General features: G+C 46.4%; 1 protein-coding gene across 8 annotated transcripts; it reads left to right on the top strand.

Annotated features, from left to right (window-relative positions):
• The first annotated feature begins 904 nt into the window (after positions 1-904).
• Positions 905-24,994, top strand: MAB21L3 (mab-21 like 3). Of its 8 annotated transcripts, none has more exons than XM_028487024.2 (8): positions 905-1,137; positions 1,672-1,774; positions 3,037-3,283; positions 11,798-11,938; positions 14,745-15,036; positions 19,113-19,291; positions 19,737-19,931; positions 24,292-24,994. In XM_028487024.2, exons 3-8 carry the CDS (start codon positions 3,236-3,238, stop codon positions 24,523-24,525), a joined length of 1,089 nt encoding a protein of 362 aa, XP_028342825.1. In that variant the 5' UTR covers positions 905-1,137; positions 1,672-1,774; positions 3,037-3,235; the 3' UTR covers positions 24,526-24,994. The 8 variants fall into 8 exon arrangements, with proteins under 8 accessions (XP_028342825.1, XP_007101731.1, XP_028342826.1 ...); XM_028487025.1 differs by lacking the exon at positions 905-1,137 and adding an exon at positions 1,144-1,423; XM_007101669.4 differs by lacking the exon at positions 1,672-1,774.
• The last annotated feature ends 6 nt before the right edge of the window (positions 24,995-25,000 follow it).

The following is a 25,000-nucleotide window of genomic DNA, read 5'->3' as shown; positions in this document are numbered from 1 at the left end:
ACCAGGGACTGGTTTCATGGAAGACAATTTTTCCACAGACTGGGGGTGGGGTTGGGGCGATGGTTCAGGCGGTAATGTGAGTGATGGGGAGCGGCAGGGAGCGGCAGATGAAGCTTTGCTCGCTCGCCTGCCCCTCACCTCCTGCCATGTGGCCCGGTTCCTAATGGGCCGCAGACCAGTATCGGTCCACGGCCTGGGGGTTGGGGACCCCTGTGTTAGGTACCGGGCTACACAGGTGACACAGAACAGACAGGGTCTGTTCACTGTTGGGGGCTTCCTCACAGCTTAAACAATTATCTCTACTTGGTCCTCTGAACTGTCAGATTTGAGTCACCCTGGGATTAAAAGAAATCTTTGAAAGAATAAGTCAGAATTTGTAATCTTGGTGAAGTTTAACAAATTTGTATATTTAAGATTGATCTGAATCAAGCCAACACTTCCCCTTTTTGGTATGAAAATCCTGGCCACTAAGGTAAATCAGTAACAAACACCTTTGCTGGTGAACCAGGGGACATGATCTTCCCAGGCCTTCTCATATTGATGGTTTAGGGTTTGAATGCCTTGTTAAACTGACTTTAAAGAATAACTTCTTGGTCCTCACAACGGAAATTGAGCTAAAGTTGGTTTACATGTTCATACTTGCATGTGGTGTGAGTCATGAGAAACGAGGATATTTATTTCCCGAGCAAAGAGGGGAATCTGAGTCCCTTTTGAATCCCTCTCAGTGACACAGCACAGCGCCTTGGGCAATCTGTTGCTCAATAAATATTTGCTGATATAATATCCAATTAGCCAGAGATCTCTATCTACAAAGAAATTTTGTCTTTACCAATCTGTCAGAGCACCTGTGTCTGTGGGACTGCCCTGTATTTCAAAACCTTTTCCCATAAGGAACATCATGGAGCAGGGAACTGGTTGTGTTTATACAACACCCCATTTCCTGGGCACGGCATCCAGGTAAAATGAGACTCTAGTAAGTCACCCTGAGCACGTGCTCCTTCTCCTTCTCCCAGGCTCCTCAGTTGGCCCTGTTCATTGCTTTCCCCGCTCACATCTGGCAAGTGTCACTGGACCCTAGCACGAGGGAAGAATGCCGCTTTCAGCATTTTGATCAGCTGTGGTACTGGAGCAATTGAGGTAAGGCCACCACAGGCACAAAAGGATGAAAGTTTGTGCATCTGATGATGGGTGACTGGGGTAACCTTAGAATCATAGGAAAGGCCCCACCAGAGGAAAGGGACTCCTGCATTAACGATTACAGTGAAGCAGAAGTAAGGACAACAGCAAGAACACCTGGGAAAAACAGGAGGACTTTGGTGAAGTTGAAAATGAGGTGGAAAGAGAACTCTGAAATGCAAGAAGCACAGAGGGAAGAGACTCTTGGTCTGTGGAAAACCTGATAGTTTGGAACGACTGACCAGCGGTAAGAGAAAGCAAAAGAAGAAGATTCTGAAATATTCGGGAACATTTGCTGTCAAAAGAAGGAGATTTAAAATTACAAATGGAAGAAAATGAAAAGTTGAGGCGGTATTGAGGAGGGGTGGCTTTACCATATTCATATCAGACTGCAGGTTCCCAGAGGGGAGCTGTAGAAGCTGGACGGAACACTGGGATTAGTGAGGTGGGTGGAGCACGGAGCAGCCAGAGCTCTGATGTGGATGTGGCTTTCAGATGGTGCCAAGTTCGGGAAGACATGCGAATGCTGTGGTTACAGAACACAGAGCAGCCCGGGCGCCCAACATGGCTGCTGAGCACCCAGAGGATGCACTCAGAGGTGGGTTGGGAAAAAACACTTGCCTTTGGAACATTGCTCCGAATTGAGCTGGGCTCCCAGAAGTGCTCTAATACCTTTAGATCATCTGATAGCAGACTCTGATGTTTACCAGTTTCAGGGAGATCAAGCCATTGTGAAATTTTTTTTCTGTAATAAAACTAGCCCCAGCCAGCCAGACTGGGAATTTGCTGCCTGAGCTGTTTTCCAACATAGTTGTGCTGGCAAAACCAGATGTGAGTGTTTCCTCGACTCTTGAGGAGCCTGTTTACACTGACTTTATTTTTACTGCTAGCTTTCAGGTGGGAAGAGGGAGATTTAAAGGTCAGCAGGTGAGCGGAAGGATCCTGTCCTGCCGTTCCTGGGTGTGCTTCTGTGTGCCTGTGTGTGTCCACGCCTGTGTGTGTGTGTGTGTGCGCGCGCCTGTGTGTGTCCACGCCTGTGTGTGTGTGCGCCTGTGTGTGTCCACGCCTGTGTGTGTGTGCCTGTGTGTGTCCACACCTGTGTGTGTGTGTCTGTGTGTCCACGCCTGTGTGTGTGCGCCTGTGTGTGTCCACACCTGTGTGTGTGCGCCTGTGTGTGTCCACACCTGTGTGTGTGTGTGCCTGTGTGTGTCCACACCTGTGTGTGTGTGTGCGCCTGTGTGTGTCCACACCTGTGTGTGTGTGCCATACCTGTGTGTCCACACCTGTGTGTGTGTGTGCCTGTGTGTGTCCATACCTGTGTGTGTGTGTGTCTGTTTGTGTCAATGCCTGTGTGTGTGTGTTTCCACATGCGAATTGTGTCCTGAGTGTGTGTGTGCCTGTTTGTGTCAATGCCTGTGTGTGTGCGTGTTTCCACATGCGAATTGTTGTGTCCTGATCACTTGTTTGTAGGCATAATCATGGGTGCCAGGCTGGTTGTTTGGCAGTTTCTTATTTGTTTATTGTAAAGAAGGTAAATCCATCTGTGGGGTTGTCTGGATTGGAGGGCAAGGGATATTTACTGTCAACAGGATTAGAACAAGGAGATATAAGATACTGAGCTCAAAGGTGCATCTAGTGTCAGGATAAGAGCATAAATAGTTCGGAAGAAGCCAACTATGGGGCATTTCCGTCTGGAATGGAACTTTTGAGTATTTGAGTGGGAAATACAACTTGGAAAATTGCCCTTCGGTCAACGCACCAATCAACAGAGCTAAATAGAGTAAAATTTGGCTGGACTCAAATGCAGTTTCATCAACTCTCCTTCTTCAATTCTTTTTTTTTTTTTTAATTTCCCAAAAGATGAAAGATGGATGCTCACAATTTGGAAATGAGAGCTTGAATGAAGAATTGAGAAGGCAAGTCTGTGGTCCACATACACATTCCCAGAGAAAGTCAGCACCCAGAGACTAATATCACTGAGAAATCTGGGCACAAGTGCTCTCTCTGCTGAGAGACAAACCAAGACGTTGCTGTTCTGCTCAGCATAGACCAAGAAGACATGAAATCCCTAATGGAAGGAAACTTAGAAGATGGCCTGCTGAATAAGGTAAGGACAGATACGGGTCTCTCCTATGCGCCCCTCCCTCCCTCCCGCCCCACCAACCTTGATGCAGAGAGAACTTCAGCCTGTTTCCAAAGATACAGAAAATGCTCCTCAGGAACTCAAGACCATCACCCGTAAGAGTGTTCAGGGACTTACCATATTTCAGTCCTCTCTTTGAAGTTCTAGTGTAAGAGGTACGTTGGGAGTAGAATGTGGAAGGAAGAGTTAGAACTTGGGGTGGAACTCCAGCTCTGCCACTGATGCCTGGGTGGTCATGAGCAAGACACTTAACCTGTCTGAGCCTCAGTTTTCTTCTCTGTAAAATGGGAGTGATAATAGGATCTTAGTGGGGTCTTTGAAAAAGAGTAAATAAGAAAGCTCTTTGAAAACTGTAAAGCTGCTAGATTAAAATATGTATGTATTACCACTATATTTTTAGTATGCATCAATTAAGAACTAATTTAATTTCTTCTCTATAGAGTCATAGGCTCTTTGGATGTTAGAACTTGAAAGGACATTAAATATTATCTAGTTTAAGCCTTTCCATTTACAGCCGAAGCGATTAAGGCACAGAGCCACCCTTAAAACTAAAACATTTAAACAAAGAGTTAGGCACTGGTCTAGGGTTTTCATGCCTTTACGAGTAAACAAAGCAGAGTTCATTATTATAATGATAAGTCAAGTTGATTTCTTAGGCAAAACCATTAATAGAGATAAATAGGGAAAACTTATCATAATAAAAATTATAGCAAGCAAAATGATTTCTCCTTTTGGGGGCTATACGTGGAAGGGGCGTTAGCTGGCATTTCCCCATTGTCCTATGTTTTCTGAAAGAAAAAAATCCAAATATTTTAGCCTGGCATTCAAATAATACTTTATCTTTCTACGCTCTGCTTCCCTGCATCTTCAATCACAGAAATTCTAAACAAAAGCTCTCTATGTTGAATCCAGCCTGTGCATGTGTTTTCTTTGGCCTGCAGAGAATTTTTTAATTTTGTCAAATTTGTTACAAACATTTCAAAATAATGAGATTTTGCATAGAAATCCAGCTTTCCATCTTCTCTGGAAAAAAAATCAGGCTATCTGGCAACCACAGGTCCCAGTTTCTTACCTGGCAGCCATGGGCTGGAGCTGAGTGTCTGTCCCACTGGAGGCTGCGGCACTGCTGGGTCTGACACCCGCCTCCCCCCACCACCCCGCCCCATGTGTGTCCCCTACTCCGCCCTGTAGGTGGTTGAGTCTGACAGCCCTGTCCCACAAGAACTGTGCCCTGAGAAGGTCTCAAGCCAGAGCGTCCCTCCCCCCGACCTGGGGAGATATCCTGTCTCTTCTTCATTTTTCTGGCTTATCCTCATCCTTCAAACTCAGCTCAGAGTCTACTTGCTCATGAAAGAGTAATCTGACACCCCAACACAAAACATTTGTGTCTTTCTGTGAACTCCCATCATAATGATCACTGATCATATTTATTTGGCGTCTTGACTCCTGACGCCTTTCCTATTGTTATCTTGGTGGCAACTTAAATAGTATATCATTTTATTCTTTATAAGTTTCCAGAGGGAAGAACAGTGTCTTGGATATCTTTATTCCCCTTGAATTCACATAGTATCATTGCACGTATGTGGTCAGAAGTATCTTCAGGGCTCATTGAAGATAATGCAAGACGAGTGTTAAATGTGCTAGCAGGTTGAGGCCCTACAGTGTCTCATTTAATCAACAATCATGTGACACGTGCATATTACCTCCATTTTAACAGAGGAGGAAGCAGGGCTCATGCTGATTAAACAGCGTGTCCAAAGTCACACAGTTAGTGAAGATGCTGCGGTTTCAGCCTATTCTTTTTTTACACCAAACCACATTTCCTCTGCTAAACCCTCTATATCACCATAAACACACACAGTGCAAAACACAGTGCCCAAAACACAGGTCCGGATGTGGCCTGCTTAGTGAGAGAGAAATTTTGTGTTTGGGTATCTTTAAGGGTGGCCCTATCTCACCTGCAGATTTTGCACATAACCCCAAAGGCAAAAGGAGGAAGTTCCCCATGCAGACGGCAAATGCTTAACATCACAAGCGCTACATAGAGATTTATTTATTTTTATTTTATTTTATTTTATTTTATTTTCAGCTGCATTGGATCTTCGTTGCTGCACATGGGCTTTCTCTAGTTGCAGTGAGCGGGGGCTACTCTTCATTGTGGTGTGCAGGCTTCTCATTGCAGTGGCTTCTCTTATTGTGGAGCACGGGCTCTAGGCGCACAGGCTTCAGTAGTTGCAGCACACAGGCTCAGTAGTTGTGACTCGCAGGCTCTAGAGTGTAGGCTCAGTGGTTGTGGTGCACGGGCTTAGTTGCTCCACGGCATGTGGGATCTTCCCGGACCAGGGCTCGAACCCGTGTCCCCTGCATTGGCGGGCGGATTCTCAACCACCGTGCCACCAGGGAAGCCCACTACATAGAGATTTAAACAAGGTGCTGGAGGGGAACAGAGCAGTGTGACCTCTGATGGGAGAGGCGTTTCACAGAAAGAGTGATGACAAAGCCTTAGCACATGCGTAATGCATAGGGTTTTAACAAGTGGAGGAGAGGCCTTCCAGCTACTAGAACCCCATTCAAGCAGTTAGCGGGTTTCATTCCCAGTCTCCTTGTCCTTGGGGAGGCAGAGAGGTGCAGTGATTATGAACAAGGGCACTGCCTGGGTGTGGATTTCTGTTCTGTGACTTACTGACTCTGGGACCCTGGGTAAATTATTACACTTTCTGAACTCCAGTGTTGTCCTCTGTAAAATGGGGATTATCACAGCATCCACCTTAAAGGATTATCGGGAGTCTCAAAGGAGCTAACCCTTATAAAGTATCCTGCGTACAGTAAAGCCCCACCAGTCTTAGCTCCACAGTGCTGCTGTTGCTATGGCTTCTGCTGTTTGGGAGCTGCAAATATCCTGTGGGGCCCAAGCATTTGGTTCATGGAAGAATTAGTCTAAAAAGATGGAGAATGTGATGTCTTATCTGTATGGCTCACTGAATGTAAGTCTCCGTGCCTTTAAATTATTAACCCCTGGAAGACAGAGACAGTGTCTGCGCCCCCCCGCCCCACCACCTTTTTAAACTGATTATTGGAGTTAATGCAATTCCAGAATTAAAAGTCTGACTTCCTGTTGTCTAGAAGGAAGTTCTCAGCCTTTTTCCCCAGTGGCACTCACCATGGATGACATTCGCATTGGCCACATGCTCCTCGGTGTGGCCAGGCCTGTGTGGCGTTCCTGGTGCCCTATTTAGCATACCCCCTACCTCCCTCTCAGGAAAGCATGTGGGAATACAAGTGAGTCAGACTGATGTAATTATAAGGAATAACCTTGAATTCTCAATAATTTATATTTGAAACAGGAAATTGTTCACAAACTTGAGCTATTAATAGTAGCAAATGATGTGGGACAACAATGGGCCTGACGCTGTGCTTGGGGAGGTGGACATGCGTGTGGGCACATAGACAAGCCCTGGAGGGAGGCCCACAAAAAATGGATGGCAACCTTAAAGGTGCCAACAGTCTCTAATGACTGTTTCTGAGTAAACTCTGCTTAGTTAGAGTGACTAAATCTGCACGCTAAGCAGTGTGGCATAACTTTTGCAGGGTCAGTGCAATGCAGGGGTTGGATTAGATGATCTAACCACATCAACATCATGGGCCTGGTTAATTTACCACAATTCATTTCTGCTTTTGCTCTGCCACACCCACAAATGCTTCTCTTTAGAAACAAAGTGTTTCTCTTTGTTGATTTATTTTTTTAAGACAAAGTCTCTTTTACTTACTTATTTATTTATTTATTTATCTGGGCTACGTCGGACCCTAGTTGCAGCACACGAGATCTTCATTTCAGCGCACGGGTTCTTTCGTTGTGGCACTTGGGCTTCTCTCTAGTTCAGGCATGCAGGCTTCTCTCTAGTTGTGGTGCGCGGGCTCCAGAGCACGTGGGCTCTGCAGTTTGCGGCACTCAGGCTCTCTAGTTGAGGCGCATGGGCACAGTAGTTGCCACACGTGGGCTTAGTTGCCCCTTGGCATGTGGGATCTTAGTTCCCTGAGCAGGGATTGAACACGCATCCCCTACATTGGAAGGCAGATTATTTACCATTGGACCACCAGGGAAGTCCCAACCTTTGTGCATTGACCTAATCAGCAGAGGACGTGAATGAAACTTAAACAGGCACTCGAGGTGAAGTTTGGACTGCTTGAGGGAATTCCCTGGTGGTCCAGCGGTTAGGACTTGGCTCTTTCACTCTGAGGGCCCAGGTTCCATCCCTGGTCAGGGAACTAAGTTCCCACAAGCCGCGGGGAGCAGCCAAAAAAAAAAAAAAATTTGGACCGAATGGGCTTTGATCCATCTTCTTAAATTATCATATTTCCTCCTTAAGTTTGTTTCAAAGCTTTGCTGTGAAATAAATTTAGTGACAAGGCTGCTTCAAGGTTACAACTGGTATCTTAGCTTGCTTCCTGAAGTTTGAGAGGCAACAAAGGGATTCTGACATTGGGCTGGCGACAGGTCTCTACCTGCGGTGGAGCCTCCTTCTTTCACCAAGACCACTCCCTGTAAAGCTGCCTCAGGCCCCATTTCCTGCTTTTCCACGCAGTGAAATGGAATCTTCTTACCTCGCTAGGCATGGTCAGGACAAGCGAAGGGAAACAGCCTGGGGCTTCTGGGTTGTGGTTTAGACCATGGGAGTGACAAGAGGTATGTGGGACTGAGCCTGGGAAACCCCCAGCCCAAACCCCCTTGGGGGCCAGTGAATAGCTCTGTGATCCTGTTTGGTAAGAACCAATGGCAGGAAGTGTATCCAGAGACATAGGCAGGAAGGGGCTGCCCATCACCTAACAGGAAAGCGACTCCCCCTCAACTCCAGTGGCTTGGGTCCTGGGGCAGGCCTGTCCAAGGCAGGGCTCTCCCTCCACAGCTCTGGTTAAGCCCTGCATCACTGTCCGGCCCCTGCTGTGTCGCCCTTATGTGTCTGCGGCATGCCAGAACAACTTTGGACTTGTTATTTCATGAACTCCAAATTGAGGGCATGGTCAGGTTCAGAAAGAGGATAAAGGTAGGTATTATTTCTGGAACTCCTAATTGAGGGTGTAGCACAGTGTGACAGAAGGAAGAGTTGGGGAACCTGGGCATTAGGTCTAGTCATACTGCTAAGTACCAGTGTGATATTAGGAGGGCCACCCTGTCACTCTGGCCTTCTGTAAAGGGATACCGGACAAGATGATTTCCGAGATTCTTCCAATTCTAAGATCCTGAGTTTAAATTGCAGCAAAAGTGACAGATAAAGAAAATTAAAACCAGAATTTGTGGCTCTAGGCCTGGAAAAGTATTTCCTTATTCTGACTTTTATCTTCACATGTCAAAACAGGTCATAAAGAGGAATAATGAATGAGAAATTATAGGTGTCTTCTAAGGGGTGTCTGAACTTGTCCTGCCGGTAAGAAAATTCTACCATCAAATGGCGGCATAACTTGTAGATGAGGTTCACAATGGAGAACTGTTCCCACTAGGTGCGCACACACACACACACACGCACACACACACACAGACACACACACAGACGCACACACACACACCAGACACACACACACACACACAGACACACACACACTTTCAAGCTTTTATCAATTAAAAATTATTTGATAGTATCAATACGGTAATGAATGTTTCATTAGTTTATTAACATAGGAAACAAAATGTATCTGCATATATAGAGTCACCACTGTGTTACTAACAGTCAAGTTCTATGGACTCACATCAGTGGACTTGGAAGATTTGGGAAATTAGCCTTAGTCCTCAACACATTCTGAGAACTTAACTGTTCGAGATTACTATTTCCCAACCATTCTGACTGCAACGCTCTATCTAGTTAGCCCTTGTCTTACTTTTTCCCACTATTTCTGATCAGATGTCTGGCCCCTGAACTTGTCCAATGTCCCCTGATCTACCAAACTGGCTTCATCCATTCTCTGCCCAGGCTCGAAAACATGGCCCTCCACTGACCCCTTCCCTTGCTCTTCTCCAGATCTTGCCAGCAAACTCTAATCTCAGCACCTCCACTGTTACCCCTGGAGGGCCGGGAGGTACTGGAAAACCTCTTATAACTGAGCCCACTGGTATCCCACAGCTTCATGCACCCACAGCTGAGTCTTGGTTCTGCCTGGCAACCTTTACCCATGTGCCCAAATGGCCCCTCGTCCCTTAGAGAAGCTATTGCCCATGTCTGTCACCCTGAAGTTCCCTGCCTTCCTCTTCTCACCTCACTCTCAACGCACTGCCTTGTCTCCTGTTGACGTCAGGCAGGAAATCTCTATGCTTTTATCTGCATTTGCACCCATCTTCTTTTCCTTCTGACACATGGAGACTAGCTCCTCACCAGGTTTCTGGATTTCCACAATGCTTCCTGGCTGGGAAACCCTTGCTCAGGGGTTTTGCTCTCTGCCCTCTTCCTTCTTCACTGGCTCTTTTCTCTCAGCATCTAAACATGTTCGAACATGTGTGTCCTTTTGAAAGAACCCGTTGCTGTCCTTGTTTTTGTTTTTTCCTTCCCCCAGTCAGACTTGCGGGAGGAGTCTCTTACCTCTGACTTCACTTGCTGGTTTCCCATTCTCTCTAAACCCACTGCCATCTGGCTTGACACCCACGGTTTCCCCAAACACATCAGTCCTGTTCTAGTTACCAAACTCTACGGGCATTTGGGGGGCCTTATCTCACTCAGCCACTTACTGTTGACTTTGTTCTTGAAATTCTTCTTCCTTTTCATTCAAGACCTCTCACCGTTTGTTCTCCCACCTCACCATTCTCCTCCAAGGCAACGTCTGCTCCAACAAAGTAGAAATAATTGCAGTTCTCCCCTTGTGCTCCTTGTGTTAGGTATCTACCATTTTCTCTTTCTAGAACAACCTTCTCTTTCTAGCTAACTCCTGCTAACCTTTCAAGATACAACTCTGATATACCATGCCTTCAGGAAGGCCTCCAGTCTAGATGCAGTTTCCCTTTTTTGTGTACCCTTAGCATCCTTTGCAAACCTATACTTAGCACTAATGGCTGTAAGTTTAATTTCCAGTTTATTGGTCTTGCTTTGTCATCTTATCTGTCAACCTCTTGACAACACTGTAGGCACAGAACCTGGCATGAAGTGGATGTTCAACAAAAATTGGTCAAATGGAATTGAATCCCAGCACATCAGAGAAGTCCTACACTGGAGGGACCCTTAATTATGCTTCTACAAGCATTTGCCTTTATTTTGGGCATGGCAAATGACCTGCCCCTCTCTGTGACTACCTTCTTTTCTCTCTTCCACTTATATACTCCAAAAGATGCAGAATCTTGATAGTTTACAGATGCTCAAGAAAGCTGTCCTTTGTCCCTTCTCCCATGATGAATGTTGTGAGATGAACACACGGAGAGGGGTGGGTGGCTGCTGGTGGCAAGGAGAAGATATTAAAAGCTAGTATAGACCTGATCATTGTACTTAAGGTCATATAAGACACACACTCTGCAGCATCTCTGAGGGAGACTCTTATCATACACCAGCCTGTAGGTGCCTCCGGAGCAACGTAACAAAGAGCCTAACAAAGAGCCCCTTCCAGTTCTTGGAGACTTGCTGTGCAGATTCAGAAGAAACATCAGTGCACACCTTTTCTTAAGGGTCTAGGAGCCAAAGGAGGGGGTGAGCGCAGGGGAGAAGGGAACCATCATTTATTGATGACATACAGAAAACAATCCGCCACATGTTCATGTGCATTAGACTATTTTATATTCATCAACCTGGACAGCAGGCATTCTTATCCCATTTTACAGTCTCACCAAGGTTCACAAAACCCTGTGGGATGGCCTGGCCCCCACCATCCTTTCCAAGTTCATCTCCTATCACCCTCCTTCTTCTTTTCCTATAACCACAGCAAAGGCCTCCTTGCTGGCCCTTGAGCCTTGCCAAGCTTGCTTCTGCTTTAGGGGCCTCGGAATTTGCTTTCCCAAGCTGTCATCAGGACTCACTCAAGTCTCACCTCCTTTGAGAGGCCTTCCCTGGCCACCCGGTCTAAAATAACAGCCCCTTTATTCTCTAGTCCCTTATCCTATTGTATTGTTCTTCTTGGGACTTATACCTGATCTTACATTATACATATGTGTGTACACATATATGTATATATGTTTGTGTGCATGTATGTATACACACACACATACGCACGTGTCCTGTATTTTCAACTAGAAAGCAAGTATCTATCTTGTTTGCTGCTGTCCTGTTCACTGTCATGCCGAGGACCTAGACAGCACCTACCGCAAGGCAAGTACTACATAAATATTGAGCAACGCTTCTATTTCAGAAGAGAACACTGAGGCACCAACGAGTATCATCAGACCTAAGTTCATCTCTCCTGGAGTTCTTGGAAGGGCAGGATTTTCTGAGCTGACTGCTTGGTGCCCTGTCTCGTCACTTCCTTGGGGCCTGATCCGGGAATAACTGCCTTTGCTGATCCTTTCACACCCAGGTGGACTTGAGGCGCCAGTGGATTTCCCAGATGGTGGAAGAGGTGCAGAAAATTGTCCATCATCTGACCACAGAAATCAGCTACCAAGACATTCGATTTCAAGCCGTCCTTTACTCTGACACGTACAATGAGAACATTAAGGTATGTGGGTCACTTGGCTCTAAGTGCCCACCCAGCGAGCCAGGAAATGGGGGGTGGTCTCAGCATGTGTCAGGCACTCGCACCACTAAGATTACTAACAAGATCTCTTAGTATTTACCATTCACACTCATTGCATAGATGTTACTGCAGTTGAAGCCCCACATTCCTACTTTACAGATGATAAAAATGGAGGCTTAAAAAAGTCAAAAGACTTGATCAAGTCATATTAGGCCCTAAAACCAGAAATCCACCTGTGGCTTCTGATTCCAAAGCATGTTCCACTGAGCCAGTTAAAGTTCAGTTAAGCACACATTCATTTATTAAGCACCCATTTAATAGATTGGGGACTGGGTAGAGGGAACTCAAGGCATTGGTGAGAAAAGAGTTGAAAGTGATAGTGGATGGGCTACAGGTGGGGGAAGGAAGAAAGTGGAAGAGGTGGCCCTTAGGAACTGCAGGAGCAGCTGACAACTCTGTCCCTGCTGAGGAATCCCACAGAGCTGTAAGCCCCCAGGGCCCGTGTGTGACAACCAGCATTCATGCAACATTGTAGTGTGGGCCAAGCCAGTCTCACAGAAATGATCTCACCCAAACCTGCACACAGCCTAGTGGAACAGACATTATGGTTTGCTCCCTTTTAGAGATGAGAGAAATGAGGCTCTGAATCGTTCTGAATCCCTGTGCTCCTTTATCTTGATTTTTCTTGTGACACCCAAGAACCCACCCCTTTCATATAAGTATTAAACTTATGTGTACGCATGCCCCAGCTCTCACACAAGACCATAAGTTCCTTGCTTATAAGGATCATGTTTCTTGATTGTTCCCTTCCTAGCACCCAGCATAGTGTGTGGCCCATGATAGACCCTCAACTTCTGTTGAATGAATGAGGAAGCAAAAGAATTAGTACCTGAACGAAAGACCATTGCTAGTCCAGTACATTTCAAGTTTGGTGGGTACAAGGACTGCCCACAAGATGCTGGGACTTGTGGACTTGGGGACAGAATCAGACTTTAGGAAATTTACTCCAGGATGAAAATTATAAAATTAGATTGGATCCAGGAATGTCAGAACATCATCTGCCCACCTCTACTACCTTGCCAACCTAAACAGGACAAATATAGGCAAGTGACTAGGAATAGAAACATAACACCACTTTTCCTAGAACTCTATCTGGAGAAATTTCCTTCTGTGGTCTCACTTAGAATTCATAGCTTAAAATATATCTTGTACTTATATACACTGTATCCTGCATATTATATAAGTTTTGAAAATAGTTACAGTGGTGCATATAAAAGTGCTTTTATTTTATCTTGGCCCAAATTCAATAAGCATTTATTAACCACCATTTTTGTGACTAATAACATGATAGTTGTGTTCTTGGATTCACATGGAAGTGGGTTCAAAAAATGTATAGATTTGGGGTTTTTTGTTTGTTTTTGTTTGTTTTGGCCACGCCGCACAGCATGCGAGATCTTATTTCCCTGACCAAGGATCGAACCCGTGCCCCCTGCAGTGGAAGCGCAGAGTCTTAACCGCTGGACCACCAGGGAAGTCCCCCAAAATATATAGTTTTTAAATGCCATAGTTTAGATCCCCCCTTCCCTTGTTTTAATCCCACCACATTTCAACGGACACCAGAAGTCATGTGCACCCATCAGGTAAAGCATCCATACTACTGTTCCATGAAAATGAGGCAGAATCAGTTATTGCTGATTTCGGTGTTCACCCCTGAATTCACCACTGACTGGTCCCTGGGCAAAGGTTATCCAGATTCCACTGTCAGAATTTTCCGTGGAAAGGAGGTGGCTCCTCCAGTGTATAGCTGAGTGATGGGGAAACATGCAGGGCGGAGTGGGCTGCTGTGTGATGTGATTAAAGGTCATTTCCCTTTGGTGGTACTGCACTGTGGACTAATGTGTTCTATCTCTTGGAGCATTGTCCTGACCACTGCTTTCCCGGTTCCTGTAGAAACAGAGTAAGTAGATTCTTAGTGTTTACTTCTTCCCATTAAACTTAGAATCATCTCAATAGCTCACCTTGTCTCAACAAACAGGCTTTCATGTCACCTGTGATCCTGTAAGGATTAGTCATTAACACTGCCTGTGGGTCATCAGTACAAGCAAAAAGAAAAGGAGGCATTTTGCAGAATTCTTTCACCTCCTCTCCCCTGGCTTCGCACCCTTAATTCATACCGGATCTTTCACCCATCCCGGGTCATTGATTCTTGACTAAGAACCAGCTCAGGAGAGACAATTAACCATTGAACAAGCAATCGGAAGACCTAATGTCAAGTTCCGGCTCTACCACTGACTGGCTGTGTGTCCCTGGGGAGACTTGGAGCTCCTCTGAGCCTCAGGTTCCTCATCTGGGAAATGTTAGCAAAGCCTACCTCATGTGTGGCTGTGAACATGAGATAGGCTAATGCACAAGAATTGCAGTGCTTGGTAGGTGCAGAAAGCAGTGGCGACTAGTTCCCCTCCCTGCTTTTTGTCCCCCTCCCCTCAAGCTTTAGGTGCCTCTAGAGTTCCGGGTCCACTTCACTCTTTTTCCTTGCAGATCCATGAAACCCAGGCCTCACTGAGTTAATTTCTTTGCCCGAAGCGTTACAATGGGCTAGTGGCACAACAGAGACGGAATCCTCTGCCAACAGGCGGGCAGGTGGGCGCAGTTCTGTCCTCCTTGTCACATTGCTAAGGGTTGAGTGGTTAACTGAGTGGCCTGGGTCAGCAGGGCGGCTCCCTGAGGGCTTCTGCCACCTCCCGAGTCTATGGACTCACATTCCTTCTCCCTCCTTTCCTAACCCCAGGTTTTGGCCCCCACCCAGCTCCTCATCACAGTCCCGATGAGAGGCCTGGCCGGGTACAGGGAGGCCCGGCAGCAGCGCTGGCGCTACTACACCCTGCAGGGCGCCCGGCTGTCCTGCCCCCTGCGGGACCCAGAGGGCCTGCATCAGTGGCTGGAGGTGAAGCAGTTTCTGAAGAGCCTGTGGCAGTGGCACGAGGCAGATGTGAACACTGACGGGGACATTGTGCCCGCCAAGGTCCTCCAGGTGTTCCGGAAACTGGTCGAAAATGCAATTGAAACCTGTCACCTGTCAGGTGAGCCAATCAGGAAATGTACAAGGAAAATGTCTGGCATTTCCATTTTGCTCTAAAAAAAACCCTCTGCTTGGGTGTTTCCTGAAGCTCACGCCCCTAGATTGAGGATAAAATCATGTGCTTTTTACATCTGTCTAATCCCCATAATATGAATTAGCTCTTTTTTCTGCTGTGACACACACAATGGAATTCATACTCACAACACATTTCCGCGGCCTCAATAGATTACTCCCCTGGCGTAGATAAGACAGTCTTTGGGTTATGCACCGTTTCCAAGATGTTAGCTGCAAAACCTGGGTACTTTCGCAAATTACTCATCAACCTCAGATCTTTGTTATTAGCACATTTCCACTACAACACACTCCAACTGACTGCAGTATTCCAGTGTGCTGGGACAGCACATCTGGGAACCGCTGACATACCAAAACACAAAAAGCCAGAAGCCGTAAGGAACTGATTATGTTTGACAACCTCAAAATCTTTTTTTTTTCTCTTTTCTTTTTTATTGAAGTATAGTTGATTTACAATGTTGTGTTAGTTTCCGGTGTATAGAGTATAGTTCCCTGTGCTATACAGTAGGTCCTTGTTGGTTATCTATTTTATAAGTAGTGTATATATGTTAATCCCAAACTCCTAATCTATCCCTCCCCATGCCCTTTCACTCTTGGTAACCAAAAGTTTGTTTTCTATGTCTATGGGTCTACTTCTGTTTTGTAAATAAGTTCATTTATATCTTTTTTTTTTTTTTTTTTAGATTCCACATATAAGTGATATCTGTCTTTGGCTTACTTCACTTAGTATGATAATCTCTAGGTCTGTCCATGTTGCTGCAAATTATTCATTCTTTTTTATGGCTGAGCAATATTTCATTTTATATATATATATATACACACCACATCTTCTTTATCCATTCATCTGTTGATGGACATTTAGGTTGCTTCCATGCCTTGGCTATTGTAAATAGTGCTGCAGTGAACATTGGGGTGCATGAATCTTTTCGAATTATAATTTTCTCACAACCCCCAAATCCTAAGCTACTGTACAGTGTAGCATATGTGCACACCTGCCCACACACATGTTTCTGTTCACACAGAGTAAAAAGGTGAATTTCAAACTGGGAAAATGGCTAATTTCCTTAATAATAAAAGAGTATCTATAAACCAATAAGAAAAGCTATGAGCAGACCAATAGAAATACTGAAAAGCACGACTCACAGAAAAAGAATGTAAATGGCTAGTAAAAATAAAAAATGCTCCATCTAACACACATTTCAAGAAATATGCATTGGGCTTCCCTGGTGGCGCAGTGGTTGAGAGTCCGCCTGCCGATGCAGGAGACACGGGTTCGTGCCCCAGTCCGGGAAGATCCCACGTGCGGCTGGGCCCATGAGCCATGGCCACTGAGCCTGCGCGTCCGGAGCCTGTGCTCCTCTCCCGCAACGGGAGAGGCCACAACAGTGAGAGGCCCGCATACCTCAAAAAAAAAAAAAGAAATATGCATTAAAACACCTAGTAGGCTGACATATAATCATGCTCAGTGCAGGAGTGAGTATGGTTAAATAGGCATTTTCATGCATTGTTCTTGGAAGTGTAAATTGGTGCCTCCTTTTCCAAAGGGCAGCTAGTCCATTTTTATTTTTGTTATGTGCTTACTTGGCAATTCAACAATTCCAGTTCTAAAGATACATTCCTGCAGATACACAAAGAAATATGCCTGAGGATATCTACTGAACTGGCTTTGTAATAGTAAGTAATTAGAAATCATCTGATGGCTAACAAAGGAAAACTGACTTCATCAGTTATGCTACCTCTGCCTAGTGGACTATCATGCGGCCTTTAAAAAGCACGAGGTGTGTCGATAATGGATTGGAGCCCCACTCCCCCCGTCTATGCAACACCATTCACACTCCATGTGCATATCGGGGTGTGTTTCTCCGAGAAGACTTGTGTTTGATTTTTCCTGGTACTCTCAGAAGTACAATCGTACCTAGATGATTTGGGAATGTAAACATCCAGGCCCTAAACACAGGATGGTGACTAACGCCTTTGAAATTCTAGGGAGGAGGGAAGAGCTTGGTTTTTGTTGTTGTTGTTGTTTGTATTAAATCAACTATCCAGAGCCCACAAGAAAATCTGTCTTTTTCTCTTAGTTCATAATTTCCCTCAAGGTACAGCTTTTCCTGATTCCTGGTTTGTGAGGCTTACCACCTAGCATAAGCCCCAGGCTCAGCCCATTAGACCTCCTCTCTTCCTCTCTGTGCAGTTTCTATACACAGAAGCTGTAAGTACCTAGGCTTAACGCCATGAGGGTATTTTGGCAATTCTCCCACTTAGTACTTTCCTGGGTAGGTGTTCCTGCTTCATTGCTAGTTTCAAATGATTCTCCTACTTTCTGTCAGTCTCATTACATACAAATAATGTTTTTAAACTTTTGTATGTCTTATTGGCAGTGGGTTTGGGGATCTCCAATCCAACATATGACTTTAACAGAAATCCCTCCTTTTCATTTCCCTTTTAAAATACTTTGTTGACTTTTGCATTTGCATATATTCCTCATTGGTGGAGTAAATTGAAGTAAAAGATAAATTAGAATTAAAAAAATAATGGGGTGTGTGTGATGTATATATGCACACACAGAGTTATGAAAAATGCCCGTGCAACATAATTAAGTGAAAAACCAAACTGCTGAATAATATGCAACTCCACTTGTAAAGAAAGAAAAGGATTTGCATGTACTTTTGCTTGTCTAGACAGAATAGTTCTGAAAGATTCTGTAATGGAAATAGCTCATGTTGAATGGATTTTTACCATGTAGAGGGTGCGTTCATGGATTATTTCATTTAATACTCATAGCAACCCTGTTAGAGTTAGGATCATTTTTCTAACTGTTGTACAGACAAGAAAGCTGAGATTTAGAGAAATTAAGTAACAGGCCAAAGGTCACACACCGAGTTAGCAGAGTAACCGAAGCAGGGTGTGGGCCAGGCAGGCTGGTGCCAACATTTGCTCACCTCACTCTGCGACACTGTTAATAGTGAAAGTGCATATAAGAGATTCAAACTGGGCCAGGTTGATGCGGTGCTTTCAGTAAATAATGCTGAAGTGCCAGACGTTGTCATGTTCCTGTCTGCACAGCTCTGATGAGATGCAGACAATAAGCTCTTTATCACACCCCAGCGAAGGAGAGGAGTGTTTTCCTTTTGAACAGCCTAACACAATTAATAAATTAAGTTTCCGTTTCCTTCTCTGAGCAAGGAAAAGCAAAATAACAGATCCCGATTCAAGACGGCTTATCCTTATCTACGATGACGGCAAGCAAACAAACGAAACATTACCGTGTATCTGTTGAAAGAAGGGGGAACAAACTGGAAATGAATTCTAATGTATGAGCTGGAAAACTTTCCCAGATCCATTCCTTTTCTCTCCCTCTCTTTGCCTGGTTGGAAAAGACAGGGAGGGCTTCTTTCTGCTTACTTGACTATTCAAGCCAGCGGCTGTGCCACACTTGGAAGTATTTTATGATTTCAAGGCTTATGATGATAAATCCATCTGAGGCTAGGCTGGTTAATGGGTGGTGGGAACAAATACCATCTCTGAGACTGTGACTTAGTTAAGAGGCAGGTTAAGCTGAACTCCACCAAAGGCAAATGAATAAGTAAGGGGTCTGAGGCTGTCCTAAATGGGGTCGACGTCTGGGTGGAATGGAGGGGTTATAGAAAAATGCTTGGATTTCATCCTACAGTAGCAAAAGCTACACCTTTTCCTTGTATTCTCTGTCTCTTTCAGTCGAGCCTTCTGGAAAGAGTCTATTAATTTTTTAGAAAAGGTAGGGGAGGAGGGTGAAAGAAAAAAGTAAACCCCACCAACAATGAGATTTTCTAGCAATGTTTCTATCAATATTTACTTAGCTGATTGTCTAGTGTTGACATAAACAGGCTGCCCTGGTGTGCTACTGAAGCTTGAAAGTTGCCCCACCAGTTACCAGGAGCTGGTAGGAGCCACAGCTCCCAAATTCCTTCTTTGAACGCTAGTATTGAGCCAAGCTTTGTCTTCCCATTGTCTGTCATTTACCACCAGGTAAGGTCAGCATGCTAATGGACCGCCCTGCAGTTCGAGTTGCCGTGGAAACCTCCATAGGTCGGGTGGAACTAGAGCTGACCCCCTCAGTGGAGATCCCCACCGCCTGGTCCAAGAAAGCCCGGTGGCCTTCGTGTCTGAAGCGCTGGCCTTCTGCGGAGAGAGTGCAGTGCATCAAGGTATTAGCCTGCAGGGTCCCGGCTCACCAGAGATGCTCTCACACCAACCAGCTTCGGAAGGAAAATTGAAATTTCACTAGATCCCCAGAACCTGAAGGGGCACCTGGGAATCTGTTATAAATGCAGATTCCAGGGCCCCGCTCTGGCCCTAGGGAATGAGACTCGGTGGGCAAGGCCCAGCAATTTGTGTTCTCACAGGTCCTCCTCCAGGTGATTCTGGGGCAGGCTCAAGTTGGAGAACCACTGCCCAAGAGAAAGTGGACGCAGCCTCCCCAGTTAATTGCCTGCGTGCAAGGGGCTCCCCTGAGGCTCCCTCTGCGTCCCCACGTGGGATGTGCTGCTCGCCCAGTGGCAGGTCCCCCCTCCTAGTGGACTGCTTCGGAGGTGGCTTTCTCCTCAACCAGCATCATCCTTCTCGTTTCCTGCTGTTTTTCTCTTCCCCCAGTCATTTGGGTTTAGCTTGTTGGCCTGTTCAAACTATCACTGGCAGCTGAGCTTCTCGCGGGCTGAACAGGTGCTGCTGGAGCAGCTGGATGAGGACGGGGGCTGCCGCAGGAAGTGTCTTCAGGCCGTGAGGCAGATGAAGGAGGACGTCTGGTGTCCAGGGAAAAGCCCTGTGATCACGTCCTACCACCTTCAGGTGAGTGTGCTGCCCCGGCCTAGAGGGCCAGGGCGGCTGGGGCTGGGTGGGTCCCTCTGCGGCCTCTGCAGGGTCACCAGAGCCACTCACAACGGGGGTGTGTGTGACGAGTAGGAGGGGGCCTAGGGTCCATATTTGCCATCTCACAGATTCGTACTCCTTATGGAGATATACAGCCCCAGCAGCATGCATGTCCACAGGGTCCCTGTCCTCCACCTCCTTTCTTCCCTCTTCCAGTTTCCCTCTTCCCTTTCTTCCTTTCTGTCTTGGCTTCTCTCCCTCTCCCTCTCCCCTCCTTTTATTTCACTCAACAAACCAACACAAGCGCTATGTGCCAGAAACCCGGCTGAGGTTCAGAAATGAATGACAGCATGCAGTCTCCGCCCCTGAGAAATCTACAGTCTGGTGAAATCTTGGGAGTTCCTCAAACCTGAGATGGATTCACATTTTCCCTCACGTTATGACTCATTCAGTCCGCATTCTAGCCCAAGTGCAGCCATTCATGCGCACACACATACACACTCACACACGCACCCTGTGCAGAGGAGAAAACCAGGAAATGTTGGGGGTACCTGACAAACCTGGCAGCAAACCTGAACTTCTGGGTTGCAAATCACCAGCCAAGGACTTACCATTAGACAGCCATAAATGCATTCACTCAGTCACTCAGCAAATGTTTATTGAGATCCCTGTGGGCCAGTCACTTGCCCCCGCACGTGCTGTGTGCTCTACACCTGGTGGTACGAGGTGAACAAACGCAGATGTGGTTCCTGCTCTCATGGAGCTTGTGGTCCAGCAGGGGAGACAGACGTTGGTCAATCAGTCTGCAGGTGTGCGTAGAATCGTGCCACGTGGGGGAATGCTGGGGTGGAGAGGAGCGTTGCTCTAGGAAGGCTCAGGGTAGCAGAACCTGACCTGGACCGGGGGATCAGGGGGTCGCCCCTGGGGAGATGGCCTTTGATCACACTCTCAGCTCCTCTTTCTCAAATTTCTGACCACCCATGGCGAACTGGATGCTCGGGTAATACTGCGTGCAGCACACTGTGAGGGGGTAGGTATCAGACTCTTAGTAGCCCCGGCCCAGCTAGTATCCATCCTGGAGCTTCAGCCCTTCGCCCTGACCTTCTACACAGGTGAGCACAGGTCCCTGGGGTGTGCGGTGCCTTCCTTGCATGCTCCTACCTGGGCCTCGTCTCATCCAGTAGACAACCATTTCCCAGCCCTGTGTTACTCTTTCAGGCCTAACACAAGCTATTTAAGGGCAACTCATACAGATCCCTTTGTATCTCTCCCAATGCTTTATATGTAGTAGTTGCTCAGTAAATATTTGCTGATCATCTGAATGAATGACTTCACATTTTATTCCACTTTTCCCCCCAGCAAAATTGTGCATCTTTGCTTTGCTTTCTTATCTTTTCTGATAACCTGTTCTCCCTGACCCCCCAAGAATCTGTTAACATCTCATTTGCACATACTGGGGCCTTTCTCTCCAGTTTCAACATTCTTAAAGTGTCCCCAAACATGTCCCCCTAAAAACACACACCTGTTCTCCTGGATCGAGGACACGTACTTTCTGAAGCTAGTCTAATTCATTTTGGGGATTTAGCTTCTTTCTTACTTGCCTTTCCACTGGCCACACTAGGAAAAGTCAGAGTGAGAAGGAAACTCCAGATGGTATCATATCAAATCTCATACTCTTAACTAACCACTGACTTCACTGCTGACTTCAATTAGGATGAATGAAAACACGTTAAGTACCATGAGTATTTTAGAAAGATTGAATAGGGCCACCAGGGGCCTCCCAGCCCTTGACTGCTCTCAAAACTGCATTCCATCCAGGATTTACTTGTATTCCAGTGGCTTCTAAATCATCTAGAGGATTTCAGGGCAACTCCTTAAAGGTCCCCTGTTTTAGTCTTCCCTAACCCACCTACACGGCATAATAAAATTGTGCATTCTCAAGAATGAGCATTTAAAAGGGGGTTATTTGTTGAGAAATCGAAACAGTACTGACTGCCTTCTCCCCTCGTCTTCCACCCTTGTCCAAGGGTAGAATTCTCTCACATGGAGGCATTGGGATGGATGTGGCTGCTGGTAATGTGGTATGAGATACCATCCTGGATGATGGCTTGAGTGTGCAGGATCCTTGCCAAGACTTTAGTCTGGGGAAAGTGGAAGACACTGGGTTGCAAAACAGCATCAGGAAGGATGTGCCAATCATGGGCACCTCCTAGAAGGTCTTTACCTCCTCCCCAAAGAGGCTTCTCCCCCATAGCAATTTCATGTGAAGAAAGAGCTTATCTTTCGTTGGCTTATTTATTCCTAAACCTGCTCAAAGGCACAGAGGCCTTGCTTATAATAGGCTTAACTGCTTCTGTTTGCTTAGGGAGATAAAAGCTTAACTACCAGAGGAATTAAAACATGTTTTTTATCTAGGTTATCTTGACTAGCATGAAATTATCTCCAACTCATTTACTCAAAACAATGTACTCCAAATCAAAACACATTCAATATCTTGCTGTGAACCTAAAACTGCTCTTTTACTTTTTAGGAAAGTCTGTATTTTCAAAATACTCAACATCTAAACCCAAACATTAATTATTTCACTCAGTCAATAAATGTCAATTGACTGCCTCCTGTGGGCCAGTCCCTCTGCTGAATGTCGTAACATCAGCACGAATACAAATAGGTCTAGTCCTCTGCCCACATAGAGTTTGCCATCTAGTAGGGAATCACCTAAATACATAGGAAAACAACAACCACTGTCGTCATTGCTGCATATGAGAAGTATGGGATGAAGAGAGTGCTTAATGGGTGTCATAGGGAAGTTTGATCTGATGGATGAGTTTCCTGGACAAGTTGGGGAAGGAAGTGCGCTCCATACGGAGGAAGTGGGTTGTGAAAGCCCCTGTGATAGAAGAGAGCATGAAACGAGGCCAGTGTGGCTAGAAGGAAAGGGCGAGGGAGAACACAGGGCGAGATGAGGCTGGAAGGGAAGGGAGGGACAAAACCTTGTCAACCGAACCATGCTAAGGATGGTATTTTTTAATTAACAAACAATGGGGAGACTTTGAAGTATTTTAGACAAGAAGAAACATAGACAGATTTATATTTCAAAGAGATCACGTTGGCTGCAGTGTGTATGACGACAGATAGGATGGTGACCAGAAGAGGTGCAGGCTGTGGCAGAGGTCCGGGCGAGACACGGTTGGAGAGGGTGATCGTATTGGGTGGATTGAAAAATACGTAGGCAGGAGGATTGGCAGGACTTGATTGGAGGTGGTGAGGGAGAGGAATGACTCGTAGGTTTGCGTCTTGCGTAACAGGCTGGATAAACAACCCTGGAAGCACACGAGGTATGTGGGGGAGGGCCAGGAGTTCAGTTTGGACATATGGACTGAGATAACTTTCAGATGGCCAAGAGATACCAGGTAAGGAGGTCAGAGGAGAAGTGGGAACTGGAGAAAAGAAATAGCAAGCTATCTATATTTAGTGGGAGAAGAGGGCCTGGAACGGAGTCCCCAGAGCTCCAGCATTAGGGCAGGTGGAGGGTGAGCCCTCCAAGGAGGAGCTGCACTGCTCAGAGAAACCCACTTGGAAGCCAAGTGAAGAATGGCTCAAGAGTGCGGGTATGCATGAGAGAACCAGATTCCCCTGAAAGGTCAGGTAGGGTGAGAGCTGGAAAGCGCCTGTTGCATTTAGTAAACATGGGGATCACTGGACCTTAAGGAGAGCAGCCTTTGAGGACTGATGGTAGAAGAATCCATATTGGAGTGGGTTAAGGCGGGAAATCAGAGGAGAGGAAATGACAAATTATTAAGATGATTCTCTGCAGAAACCTGGATTTGCAGAGAGGTGAGAGTTAGGGCAGGAGGGAGATGTGGCACCTGGGGAGCAGGAGAGCTTTAATAGATTTAAAAGCCAATGAGGAAGAAGAAATTCAATCATTTACAGTTCCCGGAAGGGGAGATCCCAGCCCTGCAGAGGGATTTTCCCAGGCTAGGGGGATGCAGAGAGGAAGATACCAAATGAAGGAACGATGGCTGGTTTGCACGCGGGAGGAATTGTCCCTGTAAAGGAGGCAAAGGCATCTGCCAGGTGTGGGGAATCGTGAATTTTAGGAGACTGGTGATCATTGGAAATGACAGTGGAGAGAGAATAAATTACCAAAGAGGCATAGGAAACCAGCAGGAGGAGGCTGAGAGCCCGTCCAATGCTGGGGATCGTAAATCCACGGCAGACCCAGCTTGCCCCTGGGGCTCCCGTCTCCTTCCAAGGCCACGTGAGCTCAGGAACGTTCCTGAAGACACTGTCCTCAATAGACCGGGACGATGTCTGACACCGCCTCTTCCTTCCACAGACACTGCTCTTCTGGACTTGTGAGAAGTATCCCCACCCAAAGGACTGGCAGGTCTTCAGCAGAGCGTTCCTGCGGCTGGTGAGGAAGCTGCACAAGTGCGTGAGCCAGCACTTTCTGAGACACTACTTCGTGCGGAAGAGCAACCTCCTGCAGTATGCCAATTCAGGCGAGCTGGGGGCCCTGGCCCAGAAGCTGGCCTTCTTCCTGAAGAACCCCCAGATCAGCCTGCCCTGATGCTGCCCTGCGTGGGACGCTCTTGGACATTTCATTCAAGCTTGACCTCACTCTCTGTGGATCGTTCCTCAGTCAGAGGCCAGGATCCTGCCCAGGAGAGAAGCAACAAATGGCAGAGGAAAATTCCATCAACCCAGCAGCACTTCAGGGGGGAAAACTGTGCCCCAAGATGTCTGGTCCAGGCCTCCCTGCAGCCAAGCTAGCATTTCTGCCCCCACTAGCTACCTCTTTGGGAGACAGCTCTCATCAAGCTTCCCCGAGCCATAGTTTCCGAACTGATGACAGTTCTGAATTTATTTTCCCTTGCTCAGGCTCTGGTTGTCTGTCAGGGAGGATGTAGGGAGAACCTCCGGAAGGCCAGGCATCAGCCTGCTGCCCACGAGTGTTTCTCCAGCCCACTGACCACGGGCTCATTATTTTTCCATTTGTAAAATGGGACTGTTCATATGCCTCCCTCAGAGCAGGGCTGCGAGCC

Source organism: Physeter macrocephalus, unplaced genomic scaffold, assembly GCF_002837175.3.
Source record: "Physeter macrocephalus isolate SW-GA unplaced genomic scaffold, ASM283717v5 random_1159, whole genome shotgun sequence".
NCBI lineage: Eukaryota > Metazoa > Chordata > Mammalia > Artiodactyla > Physeteridae > Physeter > Physeter macrocephalus.
The sequence above is the reverse complement of the archived record's forward strand: the minus strand, read 5'-3'. Positions and strand labels throughout refer to the sequence as shown.

Excerpts from the sequence above, each read along its gene's own strand:
- MAB21L3 (XM_007101669.4), top strand. The coding sequence starts at position 3,236 with ATGAAATCCCTAATGGAAGGAAACTTAGAAGATGGCCTGCTGAATAAG. Across the intron at positions 11,939-14,744 it reads CGTACAATGAGAACATTAAG|GTTTTGGCCCCCACCCAGCT; the intron begins GTATGTGGGTCA and ends TCCTAACCCCAG. Across the intron at positions 19,932-24,291 it reads TCACGTCCTACCACCTTCAG|ACACTGCTCTTCTGGACTTG; the intron begins GTGAGTGTGCTG and ends TTCCTTCCACAG.